This window comes from Limulus polyphemus, unplaced genomic scaffold (assembly GCF_000517525.1).
Source record: "Limulus polyphemus unplaced genomic scaffold, Limulus_polyphemus-2.1.2 Scaffold1055, whole genome shotgun sequence".
NCBI classification, from domain to species: Eukaryota; Metazoa; Arthropoda; class Merostomata; order Xiphosura; family Limulidae; genus Limulus; species Limulus polyphemus.
This window is the reverse complement of record NW_013666665.1, coordinates 214,935-232,172: the sequence shown is the minus strand read 5'-3', so window position 1 is coordinate 232,172 and position 17,238 is coordinate 214,935. Positions and strand designations below refer to the sequence as shown.

General features: G+C 30.3%; 1 protein-coding gene across 1 annotated transcript in view; it reads left to right on the top strand.

Moving 5' to 3' along the window:
- Positions 1–17,238, top strand: part of LOC106461898 (probable phospholipid-transporting ATPase IIB) — a 39,003-nt gene that overhangs the window by 11,841 nt on the left and 9,924 nt on the right. Inside the window, exons 7-15 of the mRNA XM_022388993.1 lie at positions 1,540–1,620; positions 1,726–1,875; positions 2,654–2,743; positions 3,709–3,779; positions 8,098–8,263; positions 9,967–10,023; positions 10,367–10,642; positions 14,017–14,178; positions 15,529–15,621. Of these exons, the coding sequence (XP_022244701.1) occupies positions 1,540–1,620; positions 1,726–1,875; positions 2,654–2,743; positions 3,709–3,779; positions 8,098–8,263; positions 9,967–10,023; positions 10,367–10,642; positions 14,017–14,178; positions 15,529–15,621 (1,146 nt within the window). The remainder of the gene's footprint in view (positions 1–1,539; positions 1,621–1,725; positions 1,876–2,653; positions 2,744–3,708; positions 3,780–8,097; positions 8,264–9,966; positions 10,024–10,366; positions 10,643–14,016; positions 14,179–15,528; positions 15,622–17,238) is intronic.

The window sequence follows — 17,238 nt, the reverse complement described above, 5'->3', positions numbered from 1 at the left end:
TCATGAGGAGTACTGTTGAGAAAAAACAAAAGATGATTGACTCATTATTTGGCAACAATGCTTGGGTGGATGGAGAGTGCCTCAACACTCATAAATACTCTTTATCAGTACACACAGGTAAGTTAAAAACGAAATCCCACGTACGGCACAGCCACAGTGTACAGAAGAAAAACGTCTGACCTGTATATGTGACAGCTGTAGTGAATGGGTTAAGCCTAATTAATCCTTTACGGGTGGAGCTTCAAAATTAAATCTTTTTGCTCTTTTGATACATGATCTATAAAAGTAATAACCATACAAAACTATAATGTTCAATCCCAACACTTTATAATAATTCTAAACTAATCAAAATTTGTTTTATTTGTTGGTACTTTATTCTATGGATAGAGCCTTATGGATGTGATGATTTGTTATCTCGGACTTTCACTAATTGCATTGAAGATGTAGTTGTACCTCTCCTTTGCGTTAATGTTTAAATGATCGGCATAATCCCTAACTTAAGCAGTTTAATGTAATTTTACTGAAAATATGTTTGATAAAGGTAGTTTTCACTAATATTTTACCAGCAACATTTTACTAGTGGCTATTTACTGTCAATTTTACAAGGCATGGTTATTACTTTTCAGATAAAATTTAGTTCATCAGCCATGTTTTCAATACACATCTGTATTATTATTATTTATTTACTTTTGTTTGTGGTATTTAGTTGTACACTGAGTAGTTTCCTTCAGACCACTATCTTAGACTTAGAGAAAGACGTGCCATAAAAAAAAAAAAGAGGTGAAGGTGAGAACAAAATGTTAATCTGTGTGTATATGTATCTTACTAGGAAGTACATATTTAAATTCATATAAATTGCACTTATTGCAAGCAAAATAAATAAATTCTTCACTGGCACGTTCTAAAGATTTTCATTTGTTTTCATGATAATGACTTTTTTGTGTGTGTGTGTAGTAAAAAAAAATTAATCTAATTGGTAAGTTACTAGATATCTGTAAACTAAGTAAAGTGATGGAATAGGATACAACTTAATTGTAGAATTATCAATAGTGTCCAGCTTTTTAAACAATTTCTAAACTGTACACCCACCAAATTGTGTATAGGTTCATGATTTTATTGGGTACAAGGTCTTTTAATAATAAGTCGTACAGCAAAATTACTGTTAGGATATTCTAATTAATGTACATAGGAAATGCATTATTTCAAACAATTTTTTGTGTGGGTTGTATCAAGTACAAATCTAAATTTATTCACTGTGATGCAATATGTGTACTCAATCAGTAATGAATAGTATAAAAACAAGCCCCCTCCACAAGTGACTAAGCTTGAGGTCTAACTAAAAAAATATATCAAAATTTGATGCACATTGTGAACACAGTGCAGATAGCCCATTCTGTAGCTTTGTGCTTAAACACAAAAGAAAACAAACTCAGTAAAAATAAGCCAGTAACTTTAGAGTTAGAAAAATATAAGAACATAGCATTTGTATTAAAAGCCTGTTAACACAGTTTGTTTTTTTAAACATCTTATAAATTATAGGAATTGTTTGAAATGGATGCATCATTATTTGCTGAAGAACCAAAGAGAGACATTCACAGCTTTGTTGGGAAATTCACAAGGGTAAGATGTTGTTTTTTTAACTTAGTAAAGTGGTGCACACAGTTAAATATTTTTCCTGGATAAATAAACAAAATCAATATTACTGTATTTCTTCTGTATTAAAAGCATGATGGAGAAGGAGGTGAAGATTCCTTGGGTATTGAGAACACTCTGTGGGCGAATAGTGTTCTTGCTTCAGGAACAGCCATTGGAATTGTAATTTATACTGGATCAGAAACTCGAAGTGTTATGAATAACTCAAAACCACGAAGCAAGGTAAAGATTTCTGTATTATCTACTGCCATACTCTAAGCGGTGTTATTTTTATCTCATTATTTCCACTCAACTCAAAACCACGAAGCAAGATAAAGATCTCTGTATTATCTACTGCCATACTCTAAGCGGTGTTATTTCCACACAACTCAAAACCACCAAGCAAGATAAAGATCTCTGTATTATCTACTGCCATACTCTAAGCGGTGTTATATTTATCTCATTATTTCCACACAACTCAAAACCACGAAGCAAGGTAAAGATCTTTGTATTATCTACTGCCATATTCTGAGTGGTGTTATTTTTATCTCATTATTTCCACACAACTCAAAACCACCAAGCAAGGCAAAGATCTCTGTATTATCTACTGCCATATTCTGAGTGGTGTTATTTTTATCTCATTATTTCCACAAGTTTGTTTTTGTTTTTGTTGGGTTTTTTTTTTTTGGGGGGGGGTATTTACCCCTTTGCTATTGGGCTTGAAAAATGTTTCTATTTGCAGATTTAGTATGTGATGTTCCTTGTTAAAAATATATTGCAGAATAAATAAGAAGAAAAAAAAAAGATACAAATTATTGTTCATTCTTTTCTTTTAAATGTTTTGATCATATTATCATTATATTTCTAAGGGTTAAAAACATTTTAAAACTGTTTACCAATACATATGTTAATAGACTTAATTTGGTATAATCTTTAAATATGTAGATAAAGAAAATGTGATATTTCACTCAGTTGCAGAAATCAATAAAAGTAATTTTGAAACAATTTCTGTTGATTCCAGGTTGGCTTACTAGATACAGAAATAAACCAACTTACAAAAGTTTTGTTTTGTGCAGTAATCGGACTTGCCCTTGTCATGATGTGTCTCAAGGTCAGAAACTAGATATTTATGTTAAATCATGTTTGAATATATAGTGAGTTCAATTCATTTCTATAGTTTAAAAAAAGTTTCCATGTTTAAACATCATTAACAGTTTTTGTGCATAAACAACCTAAAGAAGTTGAACAACAATGTTGATCATTTTAAACAAAATTTATGTTCTCATCAGAAATAATCATTCAAGACTTGGCACGAGTGCTGGTACAAAAAAAAAGACATTGCCATACTTCTGTTGTCTTACCAGGAAAAATTCAAATTTTCATGGCCAAATCACAATGTACATTATTTACAATACACTATTTTACCTAAATGAAATCACATTAACTTGTGTCACAAGCTACAATAGATAATTGGTCCTAATAATAAAAAAAGATGTGGCAGATTGACACAAAATTCAATGATTGTACTTTTATTGTTAGAACTGATTCTTAGTGTAAACATTTTAAATCATTTAATGTATCTACTTCTTAAATTTTTTATACACTTATTAGTATTTGCTTTTGTAGTCTTTTTTTTGTGTGTGATCAGTGGTTATAGGACAGGCAAGTTTATTGTCAACATATCTCTTATGTTGTTGTAATACTAGCAAAATTTAAATGACTTCAAATACTCATTAAAAAAAAAAAGTTTAAAATGAATATAGTGGTAAAAGTACACTGATATGTTATCGATTGTTTATCCGTTTTTATATGCAATAAAATGTTTTGTTTATTGTTGTGTTAATGATAATTTCAGTTGGTTCAAAAAAGCTTTAAGACTTAAATGGAAAAACCACTATTTTGCAAAATGTTTTTAATTAGTAAGCTTAAATTAAATCTTCGCTATTGTTGGTTGAGGTAATTAGGTGGTGAAGCCTTTAAATCTAATACTCCTAGTTTGTTTTCTTTAGAAATCACCAGCTTTTTTATTTGAGCATACATAATTTTTTTCACATTGTACATTATTTTTGTTTTCAGGGTTTTGGAGGTCCATGGTATCGGTATTTGTTTCGATTTGTCTTACTGTTTTCATACATCATACCCATCAGGTTAGTTTCGTAACTTGTTTCGTAAGCATGTCATGGTTTAACCTGCCTGGCTCATACAGAGTTAACCTGATTTCATCTGTTTGGTCCATTTTGTTCAACTTTTCATTAGAAATCTCTCTGTGATTGTATATATGATCAAGACATCATTAGAACTTCAGAAGTGTTTAGAACTGGTTCGCACCATTGTATAAATGTTTATTTTGGTTATATTTCTACTATATATCTCTATGGGCATTTTATTTGTTTTATTTCTACTTACTTAAAAAGCTTTTCTTTTGTTTATGTAATGTATGTTGAAAAATGGAGAAATAATTTAAATTAAAATTTAATACCAGGTTATTTTATATATGTAATGTTTAAAATTATGTGTTAATTATATAGTAAGTTTCTTTTAAATAATTTCATTGTAAAAGCTGTATTTTAATCTACTTTTGTTGGTGTATCTTATCTTTCTTGAGGTTAGGTAAAAGCCAAGTTAGTTGTAAGAAGCTGTGAATTACTATTATGTCTGTATTTCTTATTAGTGCCCCCCAGCGGCACAGCGGTATGACTGCAGACTTATAACGCTAGAATCTGAGTTTCAATACTCGTGGTGGGCAGAGCACGGATAGCCATTTTGTTGCTTACTTCTTAACTTTAAACAAACAAACAATTTCTTATTAGTGGAGTCCAGTCAAATTTGGTCCTTGTTACTGTTGGAGTGCTTCAGGATCAGTGATTGGACCTTTTTTATTTTTTACTTACATCATTATTGATATTGTTGTAAGCTATATTTCAGAATTAGTGAAATATTCAGTTAATAAGTTACTTAGTTCATTGTCAGTTAGTGAGTTAGACGGTGAGAATTGGTGCATCTATGATTCAGTTAGCATTGATTGATTAGTGAGGAAATTCTGCAAATAAAATTATTTGTGAATTAAACAAAAGTTAGTATTGGAATTTCTGTTGCAACATTGTTTGTGAAGTTAGTCCCACCAGTGAACTGACCTGTAGCAAACATTAATGAAGAATTAAATTAATTCATTATTATTACATGGACTGGACATGTTATTATTTTTATCAAGTAATCCAAAAGAACTTGTCAAAACGATACAACACTGGTATCAGAAATGGGATTAAGATATTCTACTTATGAGTTATTGAATGGCAGAACATGAAGCTACTGACAAACATCATCATCAGTGATGTTTGGGAGAGAGATCTAAAAGTGCCATTGGACTTTCTGTACACACATCCAGAGTATAGTCATTCATCAGAGTCTTACAGAATATGCAGAGAGACTAGGGTATGCTATTGATGTCATACATGACCTTTCCAAGGAAAGACTTAAATAAGCTGCATTGAAAAGTCACTGATTTTAATGCTGATACAACTGGATTTCACTGAGGTGACATTAAATAAGCTACATTGAAAAGTCACTGATTTTAATGCTGATACGACTGGTTTTCACTGAGGTGACATGGTATGATTGTACAATCCCAGTTGCAAGAATTCCAAAGCTAAGTAGGTGTTGGGAAGGGCTATCTATTGTACTCAAAAGAAACAATGAAGTGGCTTACAGAGTTTAGAAGAATAGGAAGTCCAAGACTGGAAGAACAATGGTAAGAGAATGGCAAACTGAGTAACTTCAGAAAAAAATTTACCAGCAGTAAGTCAATCTACTGAAGAGCCCAAGGTTCCTGTTGAGATCACTTCCAGAGGATCACCAAGAATAGAGCCAATGGTGGGTTCACTCGACTACATACCTAGAGAAAACTCCTCGAGTGACAATAGTATGTGATGATAAAGGACAAAAATTAATCCAATCTGCATACCATAACCCTCTGAGTAGAAAACCACCAAAAAAAGACTTGGTGAACTGAGACTTTAGTGTACTTTTTATTTATGTATTAGGATTGTTCAAGGGACTTCACAATCTAGGAAGAGGCAGTGTTGTAGGCTATATTTTTAATAATTTAACTGGATATTTATTTAATAGAAGCAGCTTGGTATTATGTCATGAATACACAACATCTAGAAGCTTTGTGTAGAAATTAGAATACAATATAGATATCAGAATCAGTGAATTATTCAGTTCAGAGTCAGTTAGTGACTTAGACAGTGAGAGTTAATGTATCTGTGATTCAGTGAGTTAGTTAGCATTTTTATTATTGATTGACTTGCAAGGAAATTCTGTATGTAAATTTTACATTAGTTTCAGAATTTCTGTTGAAGTTAGGCCTATCAATGAATCTAGCAAATATTATTGAAGGAATAAATCATTTTGTTATTGTTACATGGATGAAATAATACAAAAGAACATCAACCCAACAATAGAACAAATTACAATTCTTATTATTGATTGACTTGCAAGGAAATTCTGCATGTAAAATTTACATTAGTTTCAGAATTTCTGATGAAGTTAGGCCTACCAATGAATCTAGCAAATATTATTGATGAAATAAATCATTTTGTTATTGTTACATGGATGAAATAATACAAAAGAACATCAACCCAACAATAGAACAAATTACAATTCTTATTATTGATTGACTTGCAAGGAAATTCTGCATGTAAAATTTACATTAGTTTCAGAATTTCTGATGAAGTTAGGCCTACCAATGAATCTAGCAAATATTATTGATGAAATAAATCATTTTGTTATTGTTACATGGATGAAATAATACAAAAGAACATCAACCCAACAATAGAACAAATTACAATTCTTATTATTGATTGACTTGCAAGGAAATTCTGCATGTAAAATTTACATTAGTTTCAGAATTTCTGTTGAAGTTAGTCCTACCAATGAATCTAGCAAATATTATTGATGAAATAAATCATTTTGTTATTGTTACATGGATGAAATAATACAAAAGAACATCAACCCAACAATAGAACAAATTACATTTTTGTTATTGTTACATGGATGAAATAATACAAAAGAACATCAACCCAACAATAGAACAAATTACAATGATAGTGATTGGAACATAATTAGTAAAGTTACAGATGGCATTACAATTCTTGAGTATTTATAACTGTACTGAAGGTACTGCAAAATGATTTAGATCATCAGTTGGATAGTTGGACACATGTTTGGCATATAAAAGATCTCAAGTTATCAAGACAGTGCTCTGTCAATATCAGAAAAAACTAATATAATTTTAGTGTGTGTTTGTGGACATTGATTGCAAGTGAAGGGAGGTAATTGTCTCTACACAAATCTTTAGTTAGGCCTTACGTGAAACACTGTGTAGGTTAGGTTAGGATCATCAGTTGGGTAGTTGGACACATGTTTGGCATATAAAAGATCTCAAGTTATCAAGACAGTGGTCTGTCAATATCAGAAAAAAACTAATATAATTTTAGTGTGTGTTTGTGGACATTGGTTGCAAGTGAAAAGAGGTAATTGTCTCTACACAAATCTCTAGCTAGGCCTTACGTGAAACACTGTAGTCTCCTTATCTGTAAAAGGATATCGACTTATTGGAAAAAGGTTTAGAGAAATACAGCTTGGTTTTCTTATCTAATAAAGGATATTGACTTATTATAAAGAGCTCAGAGGAGGATTACTAGAATGGTTCTGAGGATGGAAAGTTTATATTTTGAAGATAAATTAACATTTTTTATTTTCTCCTGAAAAAAAAAAAGAGTAAGAGTGTTGAAGTTTGCAGGGTTATCAATATAATAAAAGCTTCTGATTTTGTTATTTATTTTGAAGATGAGAGCATATAAGTATAGGGTTTGGAAAAAGACTAGATAGGCTCCAGTTAAGTCGGTTTAATTTTTGTAACTGTGTGATTGGCCTATGGAATGAGTTGCCATCAGTGGTAGTAGATGTTTCTACTTTACAAGAGTTTGAGGAATCAATGATTTCCTGAAAGTAAAGGATGCGTTTAAATTTTTACTTTTCTTAAGGGTGGGTGTGAAGCATCAATCTTGAAGAACAAAATCGTCTCTTGTTGTCTTACGTGTGTCCTTTTCACAGCTCGGCATGGCCAGGTGGTTATGGCGCTCAACTCACAATCTGATGGTCTCAAGTTTGATTTCCCGTCCCACCAAACATGCTCTCCCTTTCAGCCGTGGGGGCATTATATTGTGACAGTCAATCCCACTATTTGTTGGTAAAAGAGTATCCCGAGAGTTGGTGGTAAGTGGTGATGACAAGCTGCCTTCCCTCTAGTCTTACACTGCTAAATTAGGGATAGCTAGCACAGATAGCCCTCGTGTAGCTTTACACAAAATTCAAAAACAAACAAACATATATCATTTTCAGTGTTATTGATATAAGCTTATACCATGCCTGAGTCTTAAGTTTCATTCCAAATTGTTTCAGCTTGCGGGTCAATCTAGACATGGGTAAAATGGTCTATTCTTGGATGATTCAACAAGATAAAGAAATTCCTGGAACTGTTGTTCGTAGCACTACCATACCAGAAGACTTGGGAAGGATTGTTTATCTTCTTTCTGACAAAACTGGAACACTTACCCAGAATGAAATGGTAAACATGACTTTTGTGTAATAACGACAGTCAGAAACTAATATCATAAAGTTTACTTCTATGGAAGAGGAAAAATAGAAAACGGCAAATATATGTATATATGTGTGAGTGTTATGATTTGATATAATTACGTGACACATTTGAATGCTTTATGAAATCATATATCAGTTTTAAGTTTCAGTACAATATTTTTGTTAAAAGAATTCAATGTGATTTAAGTTTTTGTCATTTCTGATATTTTAATCTTAACGTTTTAATGTTACCGTAGTGTATTGACACTATGATATCTGTAACGCATTGCTCTGTTCACATCTAAATACAAAAGAAAGAAATAGTCAACTGTATTCACTACACAGACATCAGTTATGTAAGTTTGCAAAGAATGGTTTATCTATGACATTTAACCGGTATCTGCTATTGTCTTTCAGGAATGTAGCCAAACGTTTTGAGGCTTGATTTCTGTATGTTTATCCTGGGAAAACCCAAATCTGTAAATATTAATATTTAGTGCTATAACATGAGCTGTAAGCTTATGCAGAAAGTCTTATTCTTTCTTTATCTCAGAAAAATTAGTTGTATTGAATAGTGGAGAAAAGAAACTGCGTGTCTGTAGTTTTTGTTTCATATCTTTGCTGGAAATTTTATTCCATATATATATGAGGAGACATTGTTTTTTTTGTAGGTTAAGTAAAGATATCTGTTTATGACTTTTTTACAGATTCATTATAAATATTGTGTAATGAAAAGGCCTATATATGTGTAAAAGAAATGAGGATAAACTTCTTCTGTTAATTTTGCTTATTTTTATTAAAAGTTCATTGTAAAATGTTAAAATGTTTTATTAATACTTACTGTTCCTTCTGTACTTTTCTTTTTAAATTCTTTTTAAAACTCAATTTGACAGAGTCAAAAAATATAAAGTGTGTTATTTAGTTGTCAATTAATTTAAAACAGTAATAAGAAATAATGGTGATATTTTGATTACTTGGCTAATTGGAACAATTGACAACAGTAATGACAGAAGAAGGAGAAAACTTAATTTCAGTTTCTTGATTATTTTCGTGACATTAAACAATTTAATCATTATTTTGATTGATAATTTTACAAGATAATATGTGATGTAATCAGTGCTCATCCATAATTGATTAATCAAGTTAATTACCTAGATCTAATTAGAATAATGATGGATGTGCTTGATCTTAGAATAATGATGGATAAGCATGATGGTAGAATAATGATGGATGAATTTAATGTTAGAATAATGATGGATGAATTTTATGTTAGAATAGTGATGGATATGCTTGATCTTAGAATAATGATGGATGTGCTTGATCTTAGAATAATGATGGATGAATTTAATGCTAGAATAATGATGGATAAGATGGATGTTAGAATAATGATGGATGAATTTAATGTTAGAATAATGATGGATGAGCGTGATGTTAGAATAATGATGGATGAGCATGATGTTAGAATAATGATGGATGAGCATGATGTTAGAATAATGATGGATGAGCATGATGTTAGAATAGTGATGGATGTGCTTGATCTTAGAATAATGATGGATTAGCTTCATGTTAGAATAATGATGGATTAGCTTCATGTTAGAATAATGATGGATTAGCTTTGTGTTACTCGTGTTAGAAGAATAAATGGTGGATCGGCTTATAATATTGGGATTTGATTAATATTTTTACTTTCAGATTTTTAAAAGGTTGCACCTTGGAACCGTTTCTTTCAGTCCAGACACATTTGATGAGGTTAGTTACAATAAACAATGAATTTATAGCACAGGTAGTTTTTATTTCATTTTAAAGAAATAGATGGTTTTAATATGAGTGAGGGCTATAGTGCAGAGTTTGTAGACTCATTCTACAATCAATTCTATGAAATATATAAATATATGTAATTATAAATGGACACGAGTTATGAAAATGATGAAATGACTTCAGTATGGACAAATCGATAGATTGAAGTGATTATGGATCACTCGTGTTTACTAAAACAAAAGTTTTTATATTAATATTTTGTTTACCTGGAAAATTTTAATAAGTTTAACACACCTTAAAAATTTTAACTTCATTCTTAGAATTTAACTTGCAGGTGGCAGCACATCTACGAACATCATTTGCCCCTAAACCTTCGACAGGAACAACGCCCACACGGGGAACCACTCATTCCAAAATGAGGCGAACTGTTGTGACACGTGTACAAGAAGCAGTGACAGCTCTAGCTCTGTGTCACAATGTAACTCCAGTGTATGAGAATGGTAACATTGCTGAGATTTCTGATGGTGGTGAAGGTGAGGAGGATGGAGATACCGAAGCTGACCAACAGAGCAAGCAGTGCTATGTTTACCAAGCTTCTAGTCCTGATGAGGTAAATTAACCGTGTGTGCTTGAATAGGTTAAATTGAGCATTTCAGGACTTTTTTACGGTTACATTCAAAATTTAATTGCATAACCTTAATATCAACATACGTCAGTAAACTTTGCATCAAAATGTAGTTAATAATTAAAATTTTTATATTAGCTAAGTTTGAATTTTTAATTTAAAAAGGAAATATTTAAAAAAAACTCAATCTTCATTTTTAATTCAGACATATCTGCACTCTGAATTCTTTCCTATAGGTTTTAAATCTTTCTTTATATGACTATGAAAGGGTACAGCCAATTAGAAACATAAATTACACATAATGACAAGCAAGAATATATATAATTTGAACCTCGTATGTTTCTTTATTAAATAACTTTGTCAAACCCACCACAGAAGTCCATCCTATCTTTCCTATGCTTCGAGGCACTTGTCTACCCATATTTTTTTATCTAATTGACATGTTTATAACAAATAGAAAAAGCATTTTCTCCTCTACAAACATTTACTGCAATTATTTTATTTTGGTGTAGTCAGTTAGCCTAAGACTCTTTGTCTGTAATCATTATTGTTTAACTTTGAGCAGCTAACAGAAAATTTTAACCTATTTATAACTTAGATAGGAAGCTAGTTAAATCAAACTACTTTTGAGACATTCTATCCTAGTTTTTAATATATTTATTTTGTGTTTTAAAATCCATATTTGAAAGCTACTTGGATTTTATTTCAATGATTAAACTGAAGAAAAAAGTGAGTCCTAGTTCAGTTACATTTGTGAGTGCAGAGATCAAGTGGGTCACATATTTTACTCATGATGGCTAATGGTCTTCTGCTGTGATTTATTGCTTTTGAATGAGGATAGTGGTCCAAAGTACAAGCAATAAGATCAGAAAATTAACAGAAAATACTTGTGAAAGTGTTAACAATTGGAATTGTGAATGTAAAAAAACTTAAAAATGTCACAAAATGGTACATTCAAAGATGAAACAAAAGAGGAATTATTAATTTAATTTCATATTTCTTCAACTTTACGTTTCACTGATGGTTTTACTACAATTAGTAGCATTTAGGGTAGAGAACATAATAGATAAAATATATAAAAAGATATTTATTTATGAAGTTCTAGAGATTATGTAAGTGAAATATAAAAAGAATGAGATGAAAATAAATATTTTTATTCTTGAAATGAAAATCACCTTTCACTCAGACTAACTCAATAAAGGCTTTGAAAATTATCAAACACAACTTTAGTAAAAAATATTTTATTAAGAAATCTGATTTTTTGTACATCAGACTTGTAATGTTTACTAAAAGCTTGCAAAATTTCATGAAGGTACTCATAAATTCAAAATTGGAGTAAACATTACTAGGTATAACTTTATAGATACGGTTAATGGCACATGTTGCAACCCAGTTACCATTCCTCTAGTCAACAGTTCAAAATGAGTGACAGTGGCAGATGACCTTAGTAGCTTTGCCATTGCAAAGATGGGTTGATGAAGTTTGGTGCAAATATTTCAGTTACTTGTTTATTTGGAATAATCAAAAATATTAATCAGTGGAAACCCTAATTTCAATTACTTGATTGTATTTGTGACATTTGATTTAATCATAATTGTGACTAATTGATTGGTTTACTTCACACTAATCTATGTAATCACTTATATCAATTAATTGATTAAATTGCTCAGCTCTAGATTCTAGAGTTAAAAAGATTAACCCTGTGGAAATGACATTTTTTACAGTTACATTTAATTTTTAATTAAACTAATTTATTATCAAGGTATTTTAATAAACTTAGCATCAAAATGTAATTTGAATTTTTATTTTATCTAAGTTTTAATTTTTTTTAAATTCCAAAGGAAGTATTTAAATAAATTCTTAGTCTCTGTCACGTGATGTAATTGTTCTCTATATTTTATACTTTATTTCTAACTAAGTTAAAAATACACACCATAGATACTGATGAGTCAGAATAAAAACTTAGAATCTCAAATCTTCTTGCTTTACTGAGATATAAACAAAAATGACACATCCACATGACATGCACCTTCTGTGCCAATTATGTCTTTCAAAAAATGTTAGCAATACTCTCTGACTTTGCTACTGGAGTATTTATAACTAATAGAAAGAGCAGTTTCTTGTATGAGTTGTATTGTTTTGGTGCCTGTACTTGGATATTTAGTCTTAGTTTCATTGTTCGCTATCATGGTGTTCAACCCAAGCAGCTAACAGAATTTTTTAAACTTATTTATAGCTCAGTTAGAAAGCCAATTAAATTATAATAGTTTTAGGACATAGTTTTATGGTGCATACTTGAAATAAACACAAATAATTTTGTGAAAAACCAGCATTGTTACAAAAAAATGGAGCTTTAGTGTGCTTTGTCCATCGTTCGCAAAAGGCTTAATTCCAGATGTAAGTACTATATTTCTTGTTTTTCATGTATATTTTTTATTTATTGTTATAAAAATAACTAAAATGTAAAAATTAGAAATTTATTAGGTTAGAAAAGAAAAATTTATATAAATAAATTAAATAAAAATTTGTCATGAAGCTATATCCTAGCACACACACACACATCTCGTGGCCATGCTGTGATAGATGGTTATTTACCTTATCTGTTACTGTTTAAGTACATTTATAATTCAATAAAACTAAATGAAAAAAAATATGAAAAGCTAGTTAGTATCTTATGCTGTTAGAATAGATAAGTGTGATTGTTTCTTACGATATCCGGTAATTCTTGGAAGAAAAAGGGGTAATTTTGATTTATTTCATATCTTTTAACTTTTCGTTTTACCCTCAATTACAGATTCTGCTACAGTTAACGTTAGGGTGAGAAAATAACATATATAAAGTTTTATTTAAAAAATCTTTTGATCAATTAGGTAAAGACTTCAGAAATTCACAGACATATCTTTAGTATAAATACTTCATTAAAGAAATGTATTTTTTGCATACAACAACCTTGTAATGTTTACCAAAAGCTTGCCAAATCTTGTGAAGGTACAAACATTACATTCAAAAGGTAAAGTATATATATATAGTTGATTGTTAGATAATGATTACAAAGTTGGTCAAAGTGATTGAGACTGAATCTATTGAATTAAACTACACACTATTAATTTTACAGAACTTTCACTTCATGATAAAAAGAAACCATAGCTGAGATTGTGAACAGGTTAATATTTAAAGGTATTATAATTTTTGTTGCATATTGATCCTGAACGTTTTCTGAAACTATTGTTTGGACAGTGATCTTTTTTCTTGTATTTCTGATTTACAGTTATTTTCAGATTTTAATTTTGTAGCTGATAAGCTGAATTTTTTTTAAATTTTTACCTCCTTTGTGACTCTTTGTATTGCATCTTTCTCAGGTTGCTCTTGTTTCTTGGACAGAAAGCGTGGGGCTGACACTTGTGTATCGTGACCTTACAAGTATGAAAGTTAAGGCACCTCAAGGCCAGCTTTTAACCTATACCATTTTACAGATCTTTCCATTCACACCAGAATCTAAAAGAATGGGTATTATTGTCAAGGTAGAATTGCTGGTTATTTGTAATAATTAAATGTTTTGTATGTAATTTCGAAGTAGGTAAATCTAAGTTAAACTCCATGGTGTTTTTTCTCTTTCTCGTTTGTTAATAACGAAACTTAAACTATGTTTTGATTAACCTTTATCATGACCAATGAGCACTTTTCAGTAAAAATTAGTTAACTCTGTTTCAACAATGTTTAAGTCAAAACTATTTTATAATCCGTATTTGTCATTTTGTTACATCAGTTTTACATAACTTACAAACAAAACTGAAAAAAAAAAGTTTAAACTTTCATTTCTCTGGATCCCAGAGGAGTCTCACTTGTAAACAATGAATTTTCTGTTGTTTTTTCTTTATATTTCTGCCCATGCCAAAGTTTACAAGATACTAATTGATTAAATTTCCCAGCTCTAGCCAAAGTACAGAGGCATGTTTGGTAAGAAACTATCATACTTTGAGAATATAATTACTCCTGTATTGAGATTTTTCTTCTGTGTTAATGGTTTTATTGCTACAACCCTTTGTTGCCACCTTTTTATGATGTCACAACATTTGATGTGAACAATTACTAATAAAACCCAAGTTAGTTTAAAAAAAGAACTAGGTGACAATAGGGAGAGTAAGACTTTGTGTCAGTTCATAAAGCTATGAGGCTTGGTGTGTGTGTGTGTTTGTGGAAGAGGTTGGAACTAATCGGAAGTAATTGATTAACAAATCCATTGCTTTAATCGATCAACAAAAAACATTAATCGTCCATCTCTACCCACCACAAAAAAAGGTTAAAATCTCTATGATTTTAAGAACATATAGAATATGTAAACCACCAACATTACAATGAGAACTTTGGAACATTTGGTCTGTTCTGAAAGCATTATGATACCCTGTAAATTTTATTAAAAATGCAATATGTTAATAAATATCCATTGACTTCAGACACTGGCTTGAATCATAAAAGGACATTCTGATGAATTAAGAAAATTTTAAGACAAGTAAGTATTTTTAAGAATTTATTAAAACAGAATAGAAAATTCAAGACAAATCATCTGGATTTTTTAAGCCTAAACTAGATACAGTATATTTCTAATTACTTTATAAGTTTCGTACAATTTGGTGATGTATTTATACTGTGAGAAGGAAAACAAAATTGGATATCAGTGATACCTCTCTAGTCCAAAAGGTGGTTAACATACATTAATGTTTGAATTTGTAATTCTTAAAGATTTTGTTGGTTCTTGATAATGAATTTTATGTAACTAGTAACTTATTTTCAATCAAACTATATACATAAAGATAGAAACTAGACTCCACGTGAGGTTAAACCAAAAATGTTTTTCTAATACACGAGTCTAGCAAGAATCTAGTGGAGAAATTGTCTTCTTCATGAAAGGAGCCGACAGTGTCATGGCTTCTGTCGTCCAGTACAATGATTGGCTTGATGAAGAGGTATTTGATTGAGCTTATCAGTGTTCTGTTGATTATTTTTATTATATTTTCTTTGTTAAAAAATATATTGTTTTTTTTTTCCTTTTTCCATGTTTGACTTTGTTTTCCTTTTGGTTTCTCTCCACAATAATAATTCTCGTGATTAATACTTATAAAACTTACTTAGCGTAGATGGGATATTTGTTTATAAGCATTAAACCTAGCCTTGATACTTTTTAAAAACAAGAAATGTAAGAACAAATATTTTGTTGTTTCTGTATTTTAGGCCCGAGGCAAACATTCTGTAATTTTTGTTGGAGGAAAAACACATCATAAAATTGTAACTTTAGTCGTATTGTTAGTGCATGCATTAATACAAAAACAAAATTAGTACTTTCCATTGAAAAGGATATACAAATGAAAGGAGGTATCGTTTTGGAACTAAAACTTGTTCTATTAGTAGGTTACAAAATTTCTTCTTTTTTTTTTCAATAAAATACAAGTTATGCATGTATTCTAAAGATTTTCTTCTCTCAAATTTTGTTTTATAAGAAACTTTTTTCTACAAGTGAGTCATGAATGAAAAAACAACTTGGTTTAAAATGTCTTCAAAAATGGATATATCCTAAGTGAATGATCATGCCCCACGAAATAACTACTTCCCATTGGCTGATTGATCCTTACACCCACTAATGTGTGTGTGTTAAGTATACCTTCTTTCTGCTTTACACCTGAAAATGTTGAGTTAGCTCAAAAAAACATCATGCTCCTTATTTATAAAAAGTCACAAAAATATTATGATACTTTCTTGTTTCTAGTTCATTACAGTTATGTTTTATGTTGAAAAGTATAATGCATTCAGTGCTAGTTTTGACCAATAACTCAAAGTACTGTACATATGTTCAATAGTTTTTGTTTATAGCAGTTTGTTCAAGTGAAATTTCTGTATAAAAATGAATGGCTTTTGTTATTGTTTAACACAATTAATTAATTGGTGTAATGTTATGAAAACATTTTAGACTTCTATTAAGAAATTTATTGAAACTTTTTATGAAGGGCCTTTAACAGAGAAGTCTAGATGAAAATACTTTATGCATTTTACACTCTTGTGGGGATTCCATGTCAGGGTGAACATAATCATCATGTTTTCTATTCTAATAAAAGATTTAGCACACAGGATCACACACAAAACATGCGACAAACTTCAAAAGAAAAAGAATAGTCAATCATTTGATAGTGCTTATTATTGTTTTAATTAGATTATCCATCAAATACTTTATACATTTTACACTCTTGTGAGGATTCCATGTCAGGGTGAACATAATCATCATGTTTTCTATTCTAATAAAAGATTTAGCACACAGGATCACACACAAAACATGCGACAAACTTCAAAAGAAAAAGAATAGTCAATCATTTGATAGTGCTTATTATTGTTCTACATAGTGTTTTAATTAGATTATCCATCAACTGTCGTTATTTAGAAATACAGAGGTTAATGATCTTGCTTGTATTTAGAATAGTTTTATACTAAATATTACTCGATACTCTCATATTCCGATTACACAGGTCTGCAATGGTTTTATTGTCTTGAAATTTTTACATGTTCTTCAGTAATTCCTGTACGCTGAATCCAAA